Source organism: Anabrus simplex, chromosome 8 (assembly GCF_040414725.1).
Source record: "Anabrus simplex isolate iqAnaSimp1 chromosome 8, ASM4041472v1, whole genome shotgun sequence".
Taxonomy (NCBI): Eukaryota; Metazoa; Arthropoda; class Insecta; order Orthoptera; family Tettigoniidae; genus Anabrus; species Anabrus simplex.
The window spans coordinates 41,287,501-41,312,720 of record NC_090272.1 but is presented as its reverse complement, the minus strand read 5'-3'; the positions used below and the strand labels follow the sequence as shown (position 1 = coordinate 41,312,720).

At 38.4% G+C, this 25,220-nt stretch overlaps 1 protein-coding gene across 1 annotated transcript in view; it reads right to left on the bottom strand.

Annotated features, from left to right (window-relative positions):
- Positions 1-2,647: 2,647 nt before the first annotated feature.
- The window catches only part of LOC136879107 (uncharacterized protein C9orf85 homolog), a 32,238-nt gene continuing 9,665 nt past the window's right edge, over positions 2,648-25,220 (bottom strand). Inside the window, exon 2 of the mRNA XM_067152850.2 lies at positions 2,648-6,718. Within this exon, the coding sequence (XP_067008951.1) occupies positions 6,522-6,718 (197 nt within the window). The 3' untranslated portion in view covers positions 2,648-6,521. The remainder of the gene's footprint in view (positions 6,719-25,220) is intronic.

Here is a 25,220-nt window from a genome sequence, read left to right as displayed (position 1 = left end):
TTAATGCGATGCAATATAATACTAAAGCAGTAACTAGTTGCAAGTTCGACATCACGGTGTGCGTTAAAAACAAAGCGGCCAATGTTATATGTAAATGTTCGGTAAGAGCAAAGTTTTCCGCTGTAATGTTACATTTACACAAGCATTACATTATTACACCTAAATGTTACAAGTCTGTCAACATTAAAACAAGGCTTTGGTCTTAATATGGCATTACTTATTCATATTCATTTAGTTCCGGAGTTAATTCAAGGGTTCATTTAATGTATTCCTTAGATACGGTACCGGTAATTTAAAAGTAGGCCTACTGATAATCCGTTAGCATTACATCGTTTTCACCATTCTTTCAAATTAGGAACTATATTCTGTGAAAATGGGAAGATTTTCGAACTTATTGTGAAGTAAACTAATTGACCTTTTCGCAGATATTATCACTACTTACTTGTCACGTTCTTCGCACATGTGGTTAAGGTGCAACCGAACACCGAGTGTATGCATGAAATGGCGCAGCCGCTATCCTCTAGATAGGCAGCTGCAACAGATGTCTCATATGTTCGCGATTTCAGCGGCCAAGTGGTTCCTAATGGCAATCGACAACAATGGCCGTGAAGGTGCAACTCAGTGTGCAGCAGTACCGGTGTTCGATCCTCTTCATATGTGGGCCACTTTTTGTCTCTTACTCAGCTTTCACTAAAAATTCAACGGTGATGGGATACGGAAGATGCACTTTCACACTCCTCCTCATCTGTGTGACCTTGAAGTATAATGCTTGAGGCAACTGTCGCAATGCATCAGTGCAGGCGAAGGGTCTTGGTAGAATTCTACTCAATCCTCCCCACTTATTAGATAGTTCAATCTGTTTCCGGAAGCCAGATATTGAATTCACTTGCACAAGAAAATGAAGACTGCAAAGAAGAGAAACGTCTCACAAACAGAATGAGCGTATGGTATTGTAAAAGATCCTCGCAGGCACAATTTTCCCCGCAACAATTTAATCTATGAATATGTTGTTGTGGGTATCCCACGGTTTATATCTACATCGGAGGTGAACTATATTTTGATAATAATTAAAATTAAATCTGATAAAAATATTAAATGCAAGAAGCATACAATACCTTGGCTCACTTTTTTTTTTTTTTTTTTTTTTAGGGGCTACAAATTTTACATTAGAAAGAGCATACTTATCCAGTAACTTTAAGCAACTGGGTGTTATTTGAAATTTTGGTTGACTGGAAGTGAAATAACGATCATAATAATTTGAAATGTCCGTAATTTAGAGGTCAGAGTTCAGCAAAATGGATTCCTTGAATTTAAAGAGAGATTGATAAATGTTCTCTACTCTCCCACGGCGAGAACATGAGACTTTTGTACTGGTATGTACATCCGCCACGTCTCCTACCAAACCCTCTTTAAATGATTAAACAGGCGTGAACTGCACCTGCACTGCATGATGTACCACATGTTTCGACACATTGAACAAAACTGATTAAATCAGTTCTTTCTTGGCAGATGCAAGATATTATCGTTTTGCATAGTAGGCTATTGTTAAAATGCCAAGGGGCATTTTCTGAACCAAGTAAAAAAAGGGTCAGCAAATATGGTAATCACTTTTGAAATTCCTCAGGTTCATACATTTTCTGATACTGCTGGTATGTAACACACTCCATCATAGTATTCCAGCTGTTCAATCCCTACTCTGAGGTGCATTCTTAATGAAATAATGGAGAAGGAGTGTTCACAGCTGTCTGTGGCCAGGTCATTCCAGCTCTGGAACTTTGGACTGTTAAATCAGCAGCACCATACTATTCCTTAAAAGTGAAAAAATGTGCTGTTTTTCATTTGATAACATTGCTTTTAATTGCGACATTCCTACTGATGTCATTGTAATGACCTATGTTGATTTCAGTTGGGAAACCACTAGGACAGTCTTTCTGAGGATAAAAAAGGATAGGCAAAGAGCGAGTGTCTGCTACTATAATGAAAAGCCTCAACTTGATTGTGACTAATGGTAGGCAAGAGGGCCTACCATTACAATGAAAATTCCCTAACCCAGTCTTCATATGAGAAAAGACATGACGTGACTTTCCGTCGTGTTTCTGGAGCAACATTAAGAGCTATGCAATTTAATACAATCTTGCTTACAACATGTACAACTACCTAACCTAGAATTCAGTATACAATGTAGAATTCTGTCATGGGGACATCGGCTAGTATCTGGATAAAGCTGATAAACTGTTCAATAAAAGGATTAAATTCTACTAACTAAGCCACAACAATGTAACAATGTAACTTTAACAATAGTCTACTATGCAAAATGGTAATATCTTGCATATCCCAGGAAAGAACTATTGCGAATCACTGACTTCAGCAGGTTGAAGAAATACAAGAATCTTAACACGTTAAATTTTTAACACATTGATAACAAACTACTACTATTTAACTACCGTTGGTGAAACTGGGCCTGAATCTACACAATGGTAAAAACTTTCTTGTGGCAGCTTCTGGCGTTATTTTCCAGAACTTTTTCCTATTGCGCCCATACAGGTTGTTGTCTACTTTACTGCCCATGTTAACGATAATGATTCTAAGCCAAGGGGCATTTTCTGAACCAAGTATAAAAAAGGAAGGGGAGGGGGGTGTGTCAGCTTATAACTGTGTAAATATGGTAATCACTTTTGAACAACTTTGAGTTATTTAAATTTTTACTACATTTTGAATAGTCTCTTCATTTTCATATGGCTTTTCTGAAGTTACAACAATTTCTCCTTTGTTTGACAGGCCTACTTCAGAATCTGCAGAAGTCTCCACCTAAAAAAACTGAGCCAATACAAAAATCAACAGATATTGTTTATTAGTTCTTACTTTTAATACCTTATTAATTAAATCTTTCTAGTTATACATTGACAAAGCAGATCACAGTTTCCACAAAACACAGATGAATGGCTTAAAATAGCACAAGATATTGAAAGACAATGGAATTTCCCTCATTGCCTGGGTACCATAGACAGGAAATATACATTGATATAAGCTCCTAATAACATTGGGAGTCTCTTTTACAACTACAAAGGAACATAGAGAATTGTTTTGTTGGCAAATGTAGATGCTAATTACAAATTAATTTACATAGACTGGTTGTAATGGTAGAATTTCTGACAGGAGTTTTAGTAAACTGGAACATAGGCACAAACTTTACCAGGTTCTGAACCACTTCCTGGAAGAAATATGTCAGTAACATACTGTCTTGTTGGTGACGTATTTGCAACAAATACATATCTTTTAAAAACTCACCCCGTTCATGATCAAACGGCACCCAATCAAATATTTAATTATTGCCTGTCGAGGGTTTGCAGAACCCTGGAAAACAATTTCAGGATTTTACCAAACAGATTTTGAGAATTCAGAAAATCTATGCTCTTGGATCAGAATACAGTTAAGAATGTTGTATCATTAATATGTGCCCTCCATAATTTAATAATAATAATAATAATAATAATAATAATAATAATAATAATAATGACTGTGGAACATCATGATGGAGTTTGGCTTTCCCACAAAATTAATTAACATGTGCAAACTGTGTATGGACTTTATGTTGTCTCCCCAATATGATGCCAGCAGGCACAAGAGCTAATTTCCTGATGATCTTCTCCAGTGCAATGTCGAATAGAAGGGAAGATGGTGCATCCCCTTGTCTCAGACAAAACTGTGTTTTGCTCAAGGGCATAAAATTATTATTATATATTTTTTGCAATCTGCTTTACGTCGCATCGACACAGATAGGTCTTATGGCGACGATGGGATAGGAAAGGGCTAGGAGTGGGAAGGAAGCGTCCATGGCCTTAATTAAGGTACAGCCCCAGCATTTGCCTGGTGTGAAATTGGGAAACCACGGAAAACCATTTCCAGGGCTGCCGACAGTGGGGTTCGAACCAACTATCTCCCAAATACTGGATACTGGCCGCACTTAAGCGACTGCAGCTATCGAGCTCGGTGGCGTAAAATCAAGTTCCTTCCAGAATAAAACTGGTCTGAGACAAGGGGATGCACTATCTCCCCTTATATTCAACAATGCACTGGAGAAGATTATCAGGAAATTAGCTCTTGTACCTGCTGGCATCATGTTGGGGAGACAACAAAGTCCTTGCACATGCAGATGATATTGTTCTTATTGGCTGCAATGAATTAGAAATTAGGCAGTTATTTGTGGAACTAGAGGAAAGGGCAGCAAAAATTGGCTTACGGGTAAATGACACATTACAGGGTTGTACACAGACCGAATTATGAGGAGGTTGACAGATTGCCTTTGAAGATTTGGAAATATATATTTAAAAGAGCAGAGGAGTTTAAATTCCTTGGTGTATTAATCGATAAACAAAACCGAAGGCAACAGGAACACAAAGCTAGAATTAAGAATGCAAATAAGGCATTTTACTCTATGAGCCCTATATCAGGCTCCAAGTTTTTAACAAGGAATGCAAAAATGATTATCTACAATACATTCATTCGACCACAGTACTTCTGTATAGTTCCGAGACATGGAGTATAACCAAGAAATAGCAGCAGCAGTTGCAAGTCTTTGAAAATAAAGTTTATAGAAAAATATTTGACCCATGGTTCGATCCTATCTCTGAAAGCTGGCAGAAAAGATCTAATTATGAGATTTACACCCTCTCTCAAAAACACACTACAACGGATGTGATAGAATCCAACAGACTGCACTGGTCTGGACATGTACTGAGGATGTAAGATAACAAAGCACCAGTAGATCCCATCTCTTAATGGGAAAAGACCTTCAGGAAGACCCCGAATCACCTGGAAGAAGGAGATCAAAAAGGTATCCCGGACCCTCCAAATTGATAACTGGGAAGAGCAGGCTCAAGATTGAAAAGGATGGAGGAGGATTGTGAGATCGGCACGGGAACTTCATGTCCCTCAGAAACCTACGGAGTGAGTGAGTGACTTCATAATTTCTTACTGAACGCACATGAGTCAGCCTATTTAAGAAATGGATGATATTCAGAAGATGTGGCAAGTTGAAAGACTTTGGCGTGATGAAGATAACCCAGTTTTTTTCTCTTCATTAGGACAAGGCAAAAGAAATAACTGTACAACTTCACAAAAGGATGCGAGTGAAAAATTCAAAAACCATTATACGACTACTGAAGATGAAGTGGACTGGCAGTATAGACACACTGCAACCTATAATCAAGAATCATAAATTTACCAAATTAGATTGTGTTGAAAAGGGAATCAGTCAAATTCCAGTGCACTAAAATAAGGCCAATTACTTTGGGTGATTTTCATCTATCCTACTATCACTTTTTCTCTTTTTAATTTTTCAAGGGCATCATAAAATCAATTTATTTTTATACTTGTCATTATCATAATTACCAGGCTACAGTAATATGCAAATTGATGTACTTATAACTAGAGCCTTGAGCGGATATACAAAATAATAACTGCATCTGCACTTCCTTCATCCGCACTGACGTCTATGAATTGTTATCCGCGGATACTGTAAATATTTAACTACAGTATATTACACCCAAGGTATTGAAACAACAGATCTGTTCATGTAATACAATAAGCCGGATACATGGCACCAGAACCCCTACAGTGATAGGTTTATGAGGGATTTTCTCTTGTGACAACTACCGATGTATTCCTTCTTTCCATTAATTGCAGGCAGGAGCCGGTTAGGCTTAGGTCAGATTTATGGCTTGATCATCTCAAGGCTCTTTATATATCGAGTTCTCCCACATCATAGTCAAAGGTCGCCTAACCATAACCAAGAATAAGAGTATACCTAAGCGAAAATCAATAAACTTCAATATTTACAAATTATCAGCAAAATTATCCACACTGCCATACAATTTGCATCTGCCAAGACACTAACTTTGCGGATATCCACTCAGTGCAGGGCTCTACTTACAACAAAATATAAACTAACTATTCAATTTTAATTTAACTTTATTAAACAGTCTTACCTGATTCCATAAATTGTGAAGTTTCCTTTAAACTTCACCTCTGGAACATGAAAACTGTGCTCCCATTTCCTTGAAATTTGTATATTTCTTAATTTTTTCACGGGAATCAGAAAATTTCATATTCCACAAAATTTCTTGACTTCCACACGTTCCTATTAACTTAACAGTTTTGTTTCCTTCGGTGACAAAATCTTAGACATCTTGCAAACTGAAACAAGTTCTCGAGAGCTCTGCTTAAATTTGAGTATGCTTCATGTCTAGCAAGCTACTTTCTGAGGTGGTCTGGAGCGCACATAGACTAGTGGCTGAGTTGAGACATGTCAGCTCTCGGAGAGTAGTGAGCTACTTTCCGTGAGTTACTCTCAGAGCTGTGTGCATTGGCGAGTTCTCACCAGTATTTGCCCTCAAGTGTACGGGCATCTTATTGGGAGGACAAGAGCTTACTACAGAGGGAAGGCAGTTGTACAACATGGTGTTAAAGACTGAAAGAATAATCATGTATATATTTGATCATAAATATTTATATTTTATACATTAATGTTCACTGTCACTATTTTCCTTGGATGTCGCTTCTTCATCAGCATCACTTTCATCAAATAAGTCACTTGTGCCATCATCCACTGCATCAATCTCATCAAATAAGTCACTTTTATCATCATCCACTTTCAAACTCTTCAGTTTTTCCATCAGATCATTTCTCAGGTCATTGGGGTCATAGTCCTCTGCTTTGGCTATAAAAAAGAAATTAATGAGATTTACAGAAACACAATACTGAGAGCATAAAGCAAGTCAATAAACAAGGGATCATTCATATCATTCCTATTAATAGTCAGCCATGTAAGTGGTTCATGTAAATGAAGAAAAGCAAACTGATTCGCGATTGTAAACTTCACATTCTTACCAATGCCTCCATAGCAAAGACTGAATAACTTGATTACTATGATGGACTAATACCAGCAGTTATCAGAATATGTATAAATCAAACAAATGGCAAAAGATAAAGAAGAAAGTTATTTTACTCCCAATGTTCTCCCCACCAATAATCAAAGACAGGCTCTTCCACTCTGCAAGGTAACTCACAGAAATCACACTTCATGCTCACGGCCTGCTTTGGGGCAGAAAATACATTCAGGTATTGAGACCAGTAACCTTTTTACTATGATAAAAATGTACGAAGCTTGGAAGGTTGGAATTTACTATCCCGCCTTCTTTGTATAAAGAACTCTTCAGTAAGATTAACAACAGTAAGACAAAGGAAATAAGTTTAACTGCAAACAAGATCACAAATTTCATTTTCTACAACTATTTTTTTGCATACTTATCGTCCCGACCAGTATAGACAAAGTTATTTATGTGAAAATTAACTTTTTGACCGTCCCCTAACCTAGTATTTCACCCAGCGTGAATAACACTGTTTACAGCCTAGATTGTAGTGTATTTCCTCTTGACCTTAAATAATGATTTTCATTAAATTCTATTTAGCCATTTTCTGGTGATGTGTGTACTATACATACATGAAGGAAATTTAAAAATTTGCATTTCATTCTTATTCCAACACATAAATACCAATTTTGAAAATTTCTGATCATAGTACACAGAAAACTCTTATATTATTGAGCCTATACAAATAAGAGCCCACCAGTAAATTGTGTTTAAACCTCGTTAAGGAACCTGGTCAACTGAACTACCATATTCCTTCTGTCGTATCATGTCTCTACCAGATTAACATCAAGTAAGGAAGACTAAGGAACCCTCCAGTCAACATGACACTCTTGTAGCTTCTGCGGCTTATAACAATGTGAAAATCATCAATTACTGTATGTTCCTGCATTCAAGGTATTTTGCTTCCAACAGGACCTGGACACCAGGTTGGTTCAACTTCAAATTTAGGAATGTGCAGATATCTATGATACTTTTTTTTTTTTTTGCTTTACGTTTCACTGACACAGATAGGTCTTATAGCGACAACAGGATAGGAAAGGCCTATGAGCAGGAAGGAAGCGACTGTGGCCTTAATTAAGTTACAGCTCCAGCATTTGCCTGGTGTGAAAATGGGAAACGACGGAAAACCATATTCGGGGCTGCCAACTGTGGGGTTTGAGCCTACTATCTCGCAGATGCAAGATAACGGCTGAGTTCTCTGAGAGAGAGAGTGTGTGTATGTGTAACCTTCAGGGCAAGTTAACAATTGGTTTTTAAAATATCTGTGGAACACATGGATGTAATACTTGGAAAGATAATGAGATAGATATGTATTCTAGTGGGATGAATGTACACGATGGGTGATCTAGCACGAACCAAACATTTGCAGAGGGGGAAGGTACTTGCCTCCCCGCCTTGACCAAGATGACTAGAGAGAGGATCGAGAGGAACCACAAGTAGTCCTTGAAGGTAACTGGCAACTGAAATGCAATTAGTACAAATCACTGTGCTTTTTTCGCTGATGTGATGCACATAATACTATGTCACAAATGATACTGCTTGCAAACATGAAAATAACACTTGAAGAGCATGCAACAACAGTCCACAGAAATGTTGGAACACTGCAGCAGAAAAGCAGTTAAACCTGTGTTTCGTATTAGCTATGTCAGGCCGAGTAGGTCTGACGGTAGAACACTGACTCTCTGAGCCCAAGGTGACGGGTTAGTTTCTGGCTCAGTCTGATGTATTTGAAGCTGCCATGTGTTTCTGTTTAATGCTAAGATCGTAAGTACTTCTCAAAATCATCCAAATCTGTTTTAAGTTCTCTGTCTTAGTCTTCTTTTACTGGGAGTACTAAATGACCTTCCCTCTTGGAAATGCTTCTCTCTTTCCTTTAAAATTCCCTTAATGCTACTCATTGAAATTCCTGCAGCCTTGGACACACGTTGAATTACACATGAAGGTTCTTCACTGTTTTTTATTTCAAATATTGTACACGTTACACATTATTTCTCTATCTTGGCTATGATTAAGAACAGAAGAATAGTAAATCCTGAATAAAATCATCATATTAACTATGTATTTTTCATTATTAATCTTATTTTTCCTATCATCCAACTTTCTAACGCGACAGCTACATTCAGTTTCCATTACTACTACATTTTCCACACATGGTTTTCACACACTCCACTTCCTCTTTCCTCTACTCCTCTCCGACCTTCCCACTGTGACCTTGAGTTACTGCACATCTTGTTGTTTGGTTCTTGCTACATCTTCTGACCAGTATGTATGTTAAAAGTACAGAAAAGAGAAACAGTTACTTACAATATTAACTGTACAGTAAACATTGTTTTTTAAACAACACAGACGCTTTACCATGCACTATTATTCTCCATCATAACAAATGAGAAATTCTTTGTAACCAAGATGAACATTTCAACCCAATAAATGTGTAAACTGACAGTCTGAACGTTTCACACTTTCTTCATATTTCTTGCTCCAAGAATGTCAACAGCACAGTTGGAAGAAAGGTTTTACAACAAAAACACTCTTATACTTAGTAACTGTGCTGCTCTAAATCAGAAATATAACAAACGTAACTTAAAAGTTTCTTAAGCTGTCGACACACAAGTCAGTAGCGTAGCCAGGATCGGCCAATGGGGGGGGTTACAGTTACAAAATTAAGATATAACATAATGAAAGTGCTTGTGCTTGTGCGTGTCTGGTACGCGCATGCATGACTGTCATAAGGATACTGATACAAGAGTGAATTACTGTATGTGATATTCAGATTGCAATACACTACAAAATTCTTACTTTAAAATACAGAACAAGAACAATATGATCGAGGTCAGCAGTTTTATCTCAAACGGTATGTTCAGTTTACAATCTAAAATCTAATTTTCGAGGCTTCCTAGAAAATAAATTTAACACATCTGTTGGTTTTACAACTATGTCTCTGTGAATGTTCAAGGGAGCCAACCCGTTGAGTCGACTTTCACTTGTGGTATTTCTGAGGTAGGTTTTAAGGCGTCTTAATGTTGAAAATGATCTCTCACTGGCTGCAGTGGTGACAGGTAGGGTGGCAAACACTCTCAACAAGCAGTAGATTGCAGGGAGTTTATCTTGATCACATAAAAGAAGTTTATTGTTTACTGTCAGTTTCTATTTATTTTCTTTTTGTGAAAGTTCAATGGGGGGGGTTCTAACCCCCAGTAACCCCCCCCCTGGCTACGCCCCTGACACAAGTTAAATATAAACATTACACTACAACAGGGACGGCAAACCTATGACACGCGAACACCACTTCTGTGGCACATCGGACAACACACCACATATTTTAATGTTTTTAACATGTAATAAACAGGTCGAAAATTTAGCAATACAGCCTATTTTAACATTACGCTTTATTAAAGAAGTATATCTCAATTCATTACATGGCCATAGTTTATACAAATGTTATTAGATTAAAGCAAAAATATACCTTATTCTTCAAATTTACCTGTTTTTAAAATGTAATTTGCAGTGATTTTTGCAAACTAAAGTCATGAAACATTCAGTTGAATGGAGTTATATGTTACGCAATCTAATATTTAATTGAAGTCAAATGAGGGATTTCATGATGATTTTAAATGAAAATAACAGACGCTGCACTACACAGTAAAAAATAATACACAAGAGCTTAACTGACATGCTAGCCAGTACAGGTTTGCCATCCCCGCACCATAACATATCTCTAAAATAAATTATTAAACAAGGAATGAAAAATACACACTGTTCAATTATTCCTTGTTTAATATTTTTTTTTACAGATGTTTATTTTATATTTAATTTGTGTGTTCGACTGAAAAGTTCTAAAGTTATGTTTAACTGAGTCGACACTGGAAAGTATGGTTTCCTAAACGACGATGATGACGACAATAAATGTTCAATATCAAAGGGTAGAGAAGGGTCCACCTATTCAATATCATTAGCTTGTATAGTGTCCTATATAACTGGGACTAGTTTCGACCCCATATATATTGGGTCATCTTCAGCCACGCTCCAATTGGAAAACATATGCTCACATATAACCAATAATAAAGTAAACAATCTGGTATGTCACAATTTACAATCCAAATTTGAAACAATGATGAAGTCCGAATAACACATCCAAACTGCTGCGGTTGGTGCCGAACTATGTCTTCGCTCCTACAGCAACCAAACATTCCTGAGTTGATATTCCCCATCTGTATTGACGAGCCACTTGATTTATACATTATGTTTGTTCAATAGTAATATGGGTAAAGATTTGTATGTAGCTTGAAGAACATTCAAAACTTGTTTAATTTGTTTTGAAGTGAGTGTCCCATAGTTGGTCGTAAGTTGTGTGCAATTGGTACGGACACCAACACCAGAATACCCACAGGTTGCAAGACAGTCACACTCACTTCTACATGCCCTACCATCTAATGTTCTCTGTACTTCCTCTGCCTCTCAGCATTAGTGAATGGCACTTTTTTCTTATTCATTGTGAGAGATCTTCTCTATCGATCATGTAAAGTATTAAACTTCATTTTTATCCGTATTGAACTGAGATTACAAAGCTTTACAAAGTTTTACGGTCCACCTTATTCAATACTATACAATTTGTTGTGTAGATGGAAATTACAACATATTACGTTTATTCAGAACTAGTTTCGACGTATACTGCGTCCAACAATGATAAAGGTGTTTTAATTTATTCCACCTATTCAATACTTATATTATCACGTATAGTTGTTACATAATTAAATTCTTAGTTACATGGGACATGTTTCGCCCTCAATTAAGGGCATCTTCAGCCTAAATACAATAATCAAAAATACAAATAGATTAAAAGTGGACGTTAAATACAATCATCAAAAATACAACTAAAATAAAAAGTGGAATTGTGAAAAATGATAAAATAAAAAGATGCTAATGGAAAACTGTCTTATGATTAAACTATAATCTTGTCAGAGACTAAAACTTCTATTAAAATTCGAATTAAAACAGTTCATATAAAATATTGGAAAATCAAAGTGGTAGTAATAAAAAGCCAACGTCATGAGGGCGTGTACACAAGCATAAACTTGATTGTCATGAATACAATCTTTTCAAGGCCGTTGATGAAATTCGTAGTAAGTAAGGATGAAGCATCTATTGAAAAATTGTAAGAGGCCGTAAGCACCGGTAGGTATTACTACCACTTTGATTTTCCAATATTTTATATGAACTGTTTTAATTCGAATTTTAATAGAAGTTTTAGTCTCTGACAAGATTATAGTTTAATCATAAGACAGTTTTCCATTAGCATCTTTTTATTTTATCATTTTTCACAATTCCACTTTTTATTTTAGTTGTATTTTTGATGATTGTATTTAACGTCCACTTTTAATCTATTTGTATTTTTGATTATTGTATTTAGGCTGAAGATGCCCTTAATTGAGGGCGAAACATGTCCCATGTAACTAAGAATTTAATTATGTAACAACTATACGTGATAATATAAGTATTGAATAGGTGGAATAAATTAAAACACCTTTATCATTGTTGAACTGTTAAATTTTCAATACGGACCTAAAATGAGGTTTATAACATGTATACTGCGTCGTCATCAGCTGAACACAGGCATTGGAAAATTCGCAACCATATAAATATTATCAACATTAACCTAATCACAAGTTAAGATCTTATAATAATACAATTAAAATGAATATATATTTAAACAGATAAAGTGTTCTTCATTTCTCAACAAGTCGAAGACTTGCGGGTCTGTTGTACCAAATTATTCAAACCATATGCGATAAGATTTGCTATAATTGTTGTGACATTATGGTAAGCTCAAATTAAAATTCACATATAGTTATTAAAATAGTTCTGTTCATAAAACTCTTTGTGCTTAATTAAATATACTTCATAATTCTGCATATAGTGCCATCATAAAAAGATTACAAGAAGTTATGTAGTGTCCTTTCTGACAGTACTGTTCAGTGGAAATGAGCCTGATGAGGTGGAAACGTATAAATAAAGTCCTTAAACTATTAACAAGAACTACATTTCCCAGTTCAAATGTGGAACCTGTGAATAATAAGAAAATATAATATTTATAATATCTCTGAGGGAAGGCAAGATATAAGATCGTGTCCAATAACATGTTTATATGACTCACCTCAAAAGGTCGTTGACTAAGCGAAGCATATTGTCGCCCTGCGGGTCGGGGTGGTAGAATAATACCTATGGTATCCTCTGCCTGTCGTAAGAGGTGACTAAAAGGGGCCTCAGGTGATGTAAACTTTGGAGCATGGGTTGGTGACCATGAGGCCCTCAGGTGAGTCCTGACATTGCTTCCACTTACTTGTGACATGCTCCTCACTTTCATCTATCCTATCCGACCTCCCTTGGTCAACTCTTGTTCTTTCCAGACCCCGACAGTATTACGTATGGAGGCCTAGGGAGTCTTTCATTTTCATGCCCTTCGTGGCCCTTGTCTTCCTTTGGCCGATACCTTCATTTTTCGAAGTGTCGAACCCCTTTCATTCTTCTCTCTAATTAGTGTTATATAGAGGATGGTTGCCTAGTTGTACTTCCTCTTAAAACAATAATCACCACCACCACCGAAGTGTATTGAAGCACTATGAGCAACGATCTGATTGAGTTCAAGTGCCCACAGTGGGTTGGGACCGGAGGGGGAATAGGGGTAAGTGGGAGGAGAGACTGAGGAACGGTAGTGTAAGGGGGATCCGGGGGGGGGGGGGGGTTGTGGAAGAAAGGAATAGCGAGCAAAACTATTACGCATGACATGAAAAACCAACCTATTGGCTGGAACTTGTACCTTTTTAAAAAATGGAATAAGAAAATCAAATAGAACTTTAGATTTTTTGGAAATCTCGTTTAAGTTAAGGTTTGGATTGAAATATTGATCTAAGTGCATATAACAATATTCTTTAACATCAAGCAAAGTTCCTTTACCTAAAATCTCCAAAAAAGCCAATAGTTTGGTTTTTCGTGCTATGCGCGATAGTTTTGCTCGTTATTTCTTTCTTCCACAACGCCCCCCCTGGATCCCCCTTACACTACCGCTCCTCAGTCTCTCCTACCCACTTACCCCTATTCTCCCTCTTCGGTCCCAACCCACTGTGGGCACTTGAATTCAATCAGATCGTTGCTCATAGTGCTTCAATACGCTTCACTCAGTCAACAATCTTTTGAGGCGAGTCATATAAACACTTACGTTATTGGAAACAATCTTATATCTTGCCTTCCCTCAGAGATATTATAAATATTATATGTTCTTATTATTCACAGGTTCCGTATTTGAACCAGGAAATGTAGTTCTTGTTAATAGCTTAAGGACTTTATTTATAAGTTTCCACCTCATCAGGCTCGTTTCCACTGAACAATACTGTCGAAAAGGACACTACATAACTTCTTGTAATCTGTTTATGATGGCACTATATGCAGAATTATGAAGTATATTTCATTAAGCACAATGAGTTTTATGAACAGAACTATTTTAATAACTATGAGTAAATTTTAATTTGAGCTTACCATAATGTCACAATTATAGCAAATCTGAGCACATACGGTTTGAATAATTTGGTACAACAGACCCGCAAGTCTTCGGCTTGTTGAGAAATGAAAAACAAAGGTGACGGCTATATACTGAGTAGATCATGGCTACCCTCCATAGTTAACTCGTCAACATCTTTCTCTGTGACTCTGGAGGCCCTGGAATGAACTATATTTCTAACAGGGTCTCTCTATCTTGAGTCTGGTTACTATGGAGAGACCGTAGCCATTTTGCTTTGTTGTTGCTCTGAAGACGATCCTGGTCGCAGGACTGAAACGCGTCAGCTGGTATTTATTTATTATTACACGACCTAATATCCCCAAATAATTATCATAATGTCAAATGAAAAAACACTTTATCTGTTTAAATATATATTCATTTTAATTGTATTATTATAAGATCTATCGTCGCCATAAGACCTATCTGTGTCGGTGCGACGTAAAGCCCCTAGCAAAAAAAAAATTATAAGATCTTAACTTGTGATTAGGTTAATGTTGATAATATTTATATGGTTGCGAATTTTCCAATGCCTCTGTTCAGCTGATGATGACGCAGCTTAGAATCGAAACTAGTTCTGAAAAAAACGTAATATGTTGTAATTTACATCTACACAACAAATTTTATAGTATTGAATAAGGTGGACCCTAAAACTTTTTAAAGCTTTGCTATCGACCATGCCATATCATTTGAACATTTGAACAGTAGTAAAGCAAGCAATACTCATACGCAGCTGACTGGCCCCTGCATGCTCGGCTTTCCGGTATTCCCAGCACTTTTCGTTCATTTATCCCCAAACATAGACATTTAGACTATTGGTTTCTTCATCCACTATGTGGGTCTGAGCACATTTGCTTGATGATTCTTGTACTGCGAGGAACACCTGCCCCGTTCATTCAAATGAAGCACCTTGAAGAATGCCATCTTCAATTTCAACTTGCAACAACTTCTGCAAAAAATTTGGACTTTTCTCTACAGATATCTCTACCAAGAAAAACTTATGTTATGCCCTCTAGTATGAAGAGGAACTATTAAAATCCTAAAGTAACTTTTTATTTTGAGGTTTACTACACTGAGTTGATGGTTCTTTGTTTTGTGTGTGTTAAAGTTGTCAACACTTCAATCTCTTTCCGTCAACTTCAAAATTGACCTATAGGAAAGTTTCCATGTGTATTTTTCCACAAATAATTTTAATCTTCTACCTATTTGATTATCCAATAAAAATTGGGGGTTGGTCGGACCTTAGTCCAGAGTTCTTTAGAACCTTCCTCTCGGGTATAAAAACTGGCACTTTTTCGAGCTACCTTGTCTTATTGATCGCGTCTCGCCCTTCATCGAGCTTTACTGCAGATTAAGGTAATCATAGCTATTTAATATCTAGGTGATACTCTCTGAAAGCTAGCTTGAGGGGAAGGCTTCCTATCTTTAATAATCATGTTACCTTAAATTTCCAACCTTCTAAAATGTAAATTTCTTCTGTAAATTTCAAACAAGCCAAAAAGCACTTAGCTTAAATTCGGGAATAGAGAGTGTGACACCCTCTTGAGTTCCCTATCAACTTGACTTTGAGGGGACTATGATTTTGAAACCGTTTTCAGTCTGTAACTTAAATTTTCTCTATCTAGTCACCTCAGTAGTATAGGATTAGCCTCTGTAACATCGGGCAGTGAGCCCAACAAGGGTTTTAAACGTCTAAGTGTAAGTTTCAAGGAGTGCAGTGTCCTCATCTGCATCATTTTGATTTTTTGAGCCAGTAACTTAACCTGTGTTTTTTCTTCCCACAAAGGCCCGGTAGAATGAGTATTCAATACTCCTGTAAAATTCAATCATTTATGTTAAGTGGTTAGACTGTTGAGTGTTTAAGACAGTGAATTCTGTTTGAATTGTAAAATGTAGGTTGTGCCTCGAGAGGCCTGGAAAGTGTAAATTTTAGTGAGCAAAGATACTCAGGTTGTAAATGTTGAAAGTTGCCTTGAGAAGGCAGTAAGGGATAAGGTTCAGAGTGCAATCTCCTAGATAAATTCATAGAGCATAGATGCTTTCTATTTTTGTAGAGGTGTTTGTATACTCTGTAAATAAAATTGGGAGACCTGTCTCCTTTACTACTGAGTGGATGGAGCCATAGTGCCTGTAAAATTTGGAGCTTTAAGCTCGTATTGTTAATTGGCAATTTTGTTGATTTTCTAATTTCTCTTACTTTGTTTCAGTGGCGGTTTCTGGTGTAGCGCAATGGAGCACTGAACCTCCAGTTTATATCAAATTTTATTCAAATACTTAATATTCATAACTCCCTTGTCAATCTCGAAGCTCTTGCTTAGCCCATCTATCCGTAATATACTCGTACTGGCTTTCAATTCGTGTGAACTGCGCACGTTCCGTGGCTGGATACTTGTCTGGAATGAACCCCCTTCGAAGGCGCTCTCTCCGTCCGTACCTGGGCGAAGGGAGTGGCGAGGTGCGGGGGGACATCGGCCGGCACGTAGACTAGACCAGGATATCGCAGAAACAGATATCCTTGGTTTACGCATCCGCAATATGCCACTCTCTCTAATCGTGTTGTCGGGGGGTGTTGGGGCAAGGTAGACTGACCTTGTGTTGGGGTATGTGCCTGCCATCTGTTGCCCTTACAGGAATTCAACTACGTAACAGAAAATGGTGCACATAATTAGCGCTAGTGTTGAAGAGCATCATTACTGCCAGCAGTCACATAACTGCCAAATTCCAATTGATGTATTTTCCCAAATGTTGCCTTCTTTGGAATAATTAATTTTTGGAGAGAAAATTAACTTAAAAATCACCGAGGCAAAGAGTAGCGGGAATGTAATACCAAAGAAAACGCTAATTGCCTAGCCACAGGAGTTCTTAAAATTAAGTTACCAACATTGCGAACATGCATCCCTAAAGTTTACTCTGTTTTTCAAGTGTGATGCTAGTGTTTACAACAGTTTGTAATAGTTATCATAATTCGTAATATTATTGTACGCTGTGCAAGCGTGTGAGTGTTTTTCTGCACTGTTGTGCCGTTCAGAAACGTAATTTTTAGGACATAAAGAAGTTACAATATTTTGTCCATGTGTGTATTTTTGTGCACTGTAGTTGCGTCCATAATTTTTGTTCCCGGCAAAGGTAAGGAGCTACATAATAAGTTTGAAGAGTGATACAATACTTAAGAAGACAACCTTTCCTTCTCTCTCTCTCTCTCTTGAGCGTAAACTTAAGATTAAGAATAAGGATGCCGGACGCCCAATGCCTGATTTGATATAACGAGGCATCCTAAAAGTAAAAGTAATGAAATCGTGCGTAAATTCAGATTGGATTTATACCGTATAAAATAATCGAGTGGATCTGTGGGTGCGAAATTACTAACATGTTGATTTGTTTTCCTTTTTTATGATTCATGAGTGATGAAAGCAAAGTGACTTGGACCAAAGTCGGAGTGGTAGATATAGGATATCTGCCCAAAAAATAATAATAAAGAAACACAGAAGTTCTAAATCTCATATGCTTGCCCAGTTACAATTCTATCTCCTGGGAAGACACGATAACCGTCAGTAATTTGACTGTGCTTACAGGCAGTCTGTGGAAAGAGACAACGACCAAGTACGGAAAATTCGTTATGTGCTGTGTAAAGTATGTGGCGCGTTTGAGATGGCACTGCGTGGGCATGACGAAACAAGTGAATCATCGAATCCTGGCATATTTCGAGGCCCCGTCAATTTTAATTCTGAAACTGACGTTGCATTAAGGGACCATCTGTCCAAAGCTACTGTTTTCAAAGGCACCTCGAAAGACATTCAGAATGATTTGCTTTCGTGCATGTATGAAATCTGTCGTGAGAAAAAAAATTACCACAGCGCACTTCATTTCGGTAATCGCAGATGAAACCACCGATATATCAACTACAGCACAATTTGTTATCATTCTTCCCAACAGTAAGCCAGTTGAAATATTCTGGGGTTTCCTCTACCCTCTAGTCATGATGCTAAGACAATAGCAGAGTGTTTAAAATTTTCTTTGAGCGAAGTTGTGGATAATAGAGATAAGTTTATTTCACAAGGTTACGATGGAGCAAATGTAATGAGTGGTCACCATTCAGGGTGCAAGTTCTAATCAGGGAAGATTTTAGGCATGCACATTATGTGCACCGTTATGCCCATTCTCTGAACTTAGTCATGGCACAGGTGACAGGGGGGAGAGGAGATATTGAGGGAAGAAGGATATTTCCTTCTGTTGAACCCCCAGTGACGAAAGTCACGCGCCGCCACTGCTTTGTTTTGTACCTGAAATCTTGTTCCGTCGCTAAGAGACTTGTTTTGTTAAAATTTAGACTTAAAAAAAAAACTGTCCAAAAGAAATGCAACTGTAATTTTAAAGCTTTTAATTAATCTTTTGATTGTAGCAGATTGACCCATTCCTACCCACACCTTTCACCTCTGTGATCCACAAAAACATAGTAACAAGTGGTAGCAGACCATGGTTGAATGGGTCTAGATAAAGCCCCTTTTGACAGCTACTAATAGAAATCAACATCGAACCCTAAAAATTTTCTTGGTTGCTGGAAATTTTCAAAACTTGTTAGATTTTCTATCAACATGCCTGGTCCTCGTGAAGTCTTTACACCCGGGTATTTGCGCAAGGAGGAGTTGATTTATGAACTTCTAATTAGGAAGGTCCAATCTGGAAGCACAGTTGTGGCAGATATTGCCAACTTAAGAAATCCTTAGAACTTTCTATTTGTATCCCGGTATTTGGGGAGAAGGAAATTGATGAGGCCATTCACTATCATGGATAACACCGCCGAGTTAGCTTCTGTAGTTAGTTTTTTTTGAAGTAAGCAATCCTTCTGCTAATCAACTTAAAAGCTAGATTGTTTCACTTCTATAATAGGGGTAGGGACCTACTGTCTCTAAAATTGAAGGATGTTCATAATAAGGAAGCAAGTAATCAATTGGAACACCTGTCTGAAACGTCGAACAGAGTTAATCAATTGTTGTCCAGGGCCGCTACTCCTAAAAGCGACGAGGTTGCTATGGTAAACTTGTTTACGGAGGAAGAATCTAGTACAGCGATTGAGAGTAGGAAATCTGTTACTACTCAATAAACATCTGCCCCATCGGAACAAGTGTCTGACCATCTAAGACAACTTCCATCCTTCTTTTTGAGGAACGCAGTGTTTGAACCGTCTCAACCTCACCTATTATGTCATCCGGCTTCAGCAGCTTGCCCCACCCATTAGCCATGTTGCTTAAAGGCATTTCCAAATTTTCAATAAATTCTACTAATGAGGTGATTTCATTCCTTAGTATAGCTGCCTCTGTGGATCAGCGGTAGAGTGTCGGCCTCCGGATCCCAAGATAGCGGGTTCAAACCCGGCAGAGGTAGTCGGATTTTTGAAGGCCGGAAAAAAAGTCCATTCGACACTCCATGTCGTACGATGTCGGCATGTAAAAGATCTCTGGTGACACATTTGGTGTTTACCCAATAAAATTCATTAAATCTCAGCCATAGACGCCCAAGAGAGTTTTGGTTTACTCGGTCTGCCATCTAGTGGGGGCCTAGAGTAAAACAGAACGTCAAAATTGACGAGCAGACAGCCAGATGGCGTCAAATTGAAATGTCTGCACACGGTAGCTGAGGCCATACGATTATTATTATTATTCCTTAGAATTTTTGTCGAATAGTAAATGCAATAGCTGATAGATCTTCTATAGAAGACATTCATGCCCATCTTCTGGCTAACTTCATTCCGGCTAGAGCTATGTCATCTTTAATTCAGAAGTACTATTTCAGAGTACAGAGGTTGGATGAGAACCTTGCCGACTTTATTCAAGATATAAAGTTTTATACAAGGGTATTTTCCAGAAGATCAAATTGTCCAAACTATAGTTGAAGGAATCTCTCCGCCCTATAGGCCGTACCTATGTTTCGCCTCTTGGCCCCACACCTTCTTAGAATTACAGGCAATGGCAGTGTCAGCCGAAGGAGTAAGGTACGCTGACACCTTACGAGTCGCCAAGGAGCCCCCTCCGTCACCTAACTCTTCTCGGCCACCACCTCACAGAACATTTCCTACACGCAAGTGTTTTGCATGTGGATCAATGGAACATCTTAGAAACAAATGCCCCTTGGTAAAATCTAGCGGAACCAGGAACGAAGTTGGTCCGTCTCAAGATTGTATCAAGTGCGGGTCATTTTTCCATCTTGCTAAGAATTGCACTTTAAGTAACAGCACACCATCTTGTTCAACTTCTGGTGCTGCCTCCACAAATCCAAGTGATAGGAATTGACCAGTGTTTGCCTTTCCGAGGCTCAGCCCCTATTAGATCAGGGAAAACTTCATCTAATTTATCATTTGAAGGCCCTAGGGAATGCCTTAGAATTGCGGCAGAGACCCCAGGATTCGTGCCATTTCTGAATATTAAAGTAAATAACGAATAACGGCCGTATTAGATTCAGGAAGCGTGAGTTCCATTATTTCCGAAGAGTGGTATTCTAAATTAAAAGCTTGTTGTAAATTTCCGGACTATTGTTTCTCTTCTATTAAATGTGTTTCGGCAAACTCGTCACCATTGCAAATTTTAGGCTTCCTTTTTGCTAAAGTTCGCTTTTCAAAATTTACATGGAAAGTTAAATTATTTGTAGACATTCAGAGCAAGTCCTGCACCTTTAAGTTTGCTAGTAACATTAATATTCCTTTGTTGAAATGTAGTTCTGTGTCTTTTTCATCTAATTTGCCTACCCACAGTGAGATGTTGTTAGATCTTAGGCATCTACCTGAGGATCAGGCTGAAAGTATTAGACTGTTGTGTCAGTCCTTTCCTGACGTGTTTTCAGAGAACCTTGGCGTCACTGACCTTACTGAGTACAAGATTGAACTACCTGATTCTATTCCAGTTAGGTTTCCTCTGTATAAGCTATCCCCACCTAAAATGAAGGCTCTCAAGGAAATCAGTTAGGTTTCCTCCTTATAAGCCATCCCCACCTAAAATGAAGGCTCTTAAGGAAATCATTGAGCAGATGTTAAGGGATGGTATCATTCGACCTTCCAAGTCGGCATATTCATCGAGCATTTTTCTTGTACTGAAATGTCACGGTGGTTTCAGGCCTGTGATTGATTACAGGGCATTAAACCGTAAGGTTGTGTTATAATCTGTGCCCCTTCCGGATCTTCATTCATGTTTTTCATGGTTTTGCAAGGCTAAGTTCTTAGATCTTAACCAGGCATATAATCAAATACCTCTGGCAGAAGAATCCAAACACCTGACGGCTTTCGCCACGGATTAGAATCTGTATGAATAAAACTGTGTGCCTTTCGGGCTCCCCACGGGTGCAGTTGTCCTTACTAGACTGCTGGATAGGGTCTTCTCTGACATCAAATTCGAATATCTGTATCATTACCTCGATGATGTAGTTGTGTTTTCAGAGACCTTCGAAGAGCACTTAGATCATCTGAAGGAAGTCCTCAATAACCTTCGGAAGGCTGGGTTGACTGTTAAATTATCTAAGGTAGCTTTTGCTAAGCCTTCTATGTCATTCTTAGGGTATATTGTGTCACCCAATGGTGTTTCTATTCACCATTCCAGAACACAGGCTATTCGTGACTTCAAGCCTCCTAAGGACATCACAGGAATCGCTACATTCATAGGCATGGTGAATTTCTTCAAGGAAATTTATTCCTAACTTTGCTAACAGGGCGGTGCCCCTGAACCTGCTGCGTAGGAAAGGCGTCAAATTCGAATGGGGGCCGTCGCAGCAAGCCGCTTTTGAAGACCTTAAATTAGCTCTTTGTAATGCCCCTGTATTGGCCATGCCCGATTTCTCTAAGAAATTCATTGTCCAAACTGATGCCTCTTCATCTGCTGTTGCTGATGTCCTTCTTCAGGAAAAAGAACTCAGAAGGTGGCATATCGCCTATGCGTCTAGGACTTTATCGGCTCAAGAAGCCAAGTATTCTATCTATGAATTAGAGGGTTTGCCCTGGAGAAGTTCCGCTTTTATCTGGAACATGTCAAATTTGAATTAGAGACAGCCAACCAAGTCTTAAGTTGGGTTTTAGCTAGGCCTCGTCGTACTGGACGTATCGCCTGTTGGGCTATCAGGATCTCAGCATTCCAATTTGATGTACGACACATTAAGGGATCAGGAAATGTAGTTCTTGATGGACTAAGCCGCATGTTTTCTAGTGCTGTTGAGACCAGTGAACCAGAAGATAGTTCTTCTCTTTCCATGCCCATACCTCCTAGTATTAATGCTATTTTAATGGATGCCCCAATGCTATTTCGTGACATTGAGAAATATCAACAAGAAGGTCCCCTGCTGGCTCCGATAATGGAGACTCTTTCTTCTGGGGAACATGTTGTCTTCCCTTCAAATCAAGGGAAGAAATCAGAAAGATGTTTATTTGGAAGAGTATGGACGGTGAAATCAGAGAAATGGTTAAAGCTTGTAAATCTTGCTTGCTTAGTAAGCCCAGCTTGTCTACTAAGCTAGGGCTATTGTCATCGCATCAGGCATCTCGCCCCATGGAGCGTTTATACACAGACTACGTCAAACCCTTCCCTCAATCAACGGGGAATGGGAATAAATTCATTCTTGTATGTGTAGACGCCTTCACGAGATTTTCATGGTTGTTTCTTACTAAGCTGGCTACCACTCAGTCTACCATTTCTTGTCTTAATACTATCTTTGCTTCTTTTGGCCCCTGTCAATATATAGTTTCTGATAATGCAAAGGCTTTCACATGTAACTTATTCCAAAAATTCTGTTTCGATCTGTCCATATCCCATGTAACAACTTCCGCTTCTTACTGTCAACCATCTCTGGCTGAACGGGTCAATCGTAATCTTTGATCTGCGCCGATCGCTTTTCATCATGAGGATCATTCCAGATGGAATACTTCTCTGCATTAGTTATCTTTTGCTTTAAATTCGGCTGTTCATGAGTCCCACAAGTTCACCCCTGCCACTCTCATGTTCAAATTTGTTCCCAACACGCCGCTGTCTAATCTTTGGTCACTCAATGACATATTACCTGAGACAATAAACCCTGATAATATCAGGGACCTATGGAAGAAGGCTGGAGGTAAGGCTTCTCATGAAAAGGTAATAATAATAATAATCGTATGGCCTCAGCTACCCTGTGCAGACATTTCAATTTGACGCCATCTGGCTGTCTGCTCGTCAATTTCGACGTTCCGTTTTACTCTAGGCCCCCACTAGATGGCAGACCGAGTAAACCGAAACTCTCTTGGGCGTCTATGGCTGAGATTTAATGAATTTTGTCGGGTAAACACCAAATGTGTCACCAGAGATCTTTTACATGCCGACATCGTACGACATGGAGTGTCGAATGGACTTTTTTCCGCCCTTCAAAAATCCGACTACCTCTGCCGGGTTTGAACCCGCTATCTTGGGATCTGGAGGCCGACACTCTATCGCTGATCCACAGAGGCAGCTTCATGAAAAGGTTAGAGGGAGATATGATTGTGGATGGAGGCCCACCAATTTAAAGGTTAGAGATCAAGATATGGTTAAGAATTTTGTACCTGCAGGCAAGCTTGCCCCCAGATTTCATGGGCCATGTATTATTTTGGACTTCTTAACTCCGTCACTCTTCTGATCAGCAACCCAGCCATTGAGAGGATATTTAGAATCCACCTTTCGCAGATTAAACCGGTATAATCTTTTGTTTTTCAGTATAGGCCACTAAATCAACTAAGTCATAGCAGTAAGAAAAGGTTATATTTCTTTTTTTAAACCGTCTTGAATCTATAAATCAAGAAGGTAAAGTATTTGAAATATGGAGGCCTTCTGCCCCACTGATAGATCAAGTGTTTCAACTCTTATTGTTCTACCTATGTACAAACCTTCCCCTCTAATAATGCTTACGTCCATTACCTAGCTGCTATTACCTTATCTCCCACCTTCAAATTGCACACTCATCCTCAATGCAGCCAGCCTCATCTGAACTCGCAGCTTAGAAAAATACACAACTCTCACTCTCCACAAAAACAATTTCTGTCACCAAGTAAATGACTGTTTCAGTGCACTCCCTGTCATCTGTGGCTGTATCTCAATATCCGGTGAGGGATGCTGGCGTGCGGTAAGGGCCCACTCTGCTCTGGCCCAGTCTCCTGCATAACTCCGTACTGAAACACCATCCTTTCCGGCGAGGGCTGTGGTGCGGTAATTCAACCGTCTACCAATCTTGGAGCAGAATCTCTATATCTGGTCTGAGGCAACCATCATCATGGCTAACCCCTTTCAAGGTAGCAGGAGAAAGGTATCTGAGGGTATTCAGGGGGTCCAGAGGATCCCACCCTGGTATTGGCTGCGGCAGCCGCTCTTGCCATCAAAACCTGAACTGTACATCCTGTACTGGTACGGCTGCAAGAAGACTTCAAGACTTGTTTTTCTTTTTTTTTTTTTTTGCTTAAAAATAAATTCTTTCAAGAAAAGTTTCTGTTCGTACAAATTATTTTTTCTAACAAACAAATTTCAAACTTTAACTGGAGACACTTAAGGCGGTGGGGGGGTCTGTACCACGACACCCACCCTGTTCATTCAAATTAAATGTCTTGAAGAATGCCATCTTCAATATAAATTTGCAACAACTTCTGCAAAAAGTTAGGACTTTTCTCTACAGATGTCTCTACCACGAAAAACTTATGTTATGCCCTCTAGTGTGAAGAGGAACTATTAAAATCCTAAAGAAATTTTTTATTTTGAGGTTTACTACACTGA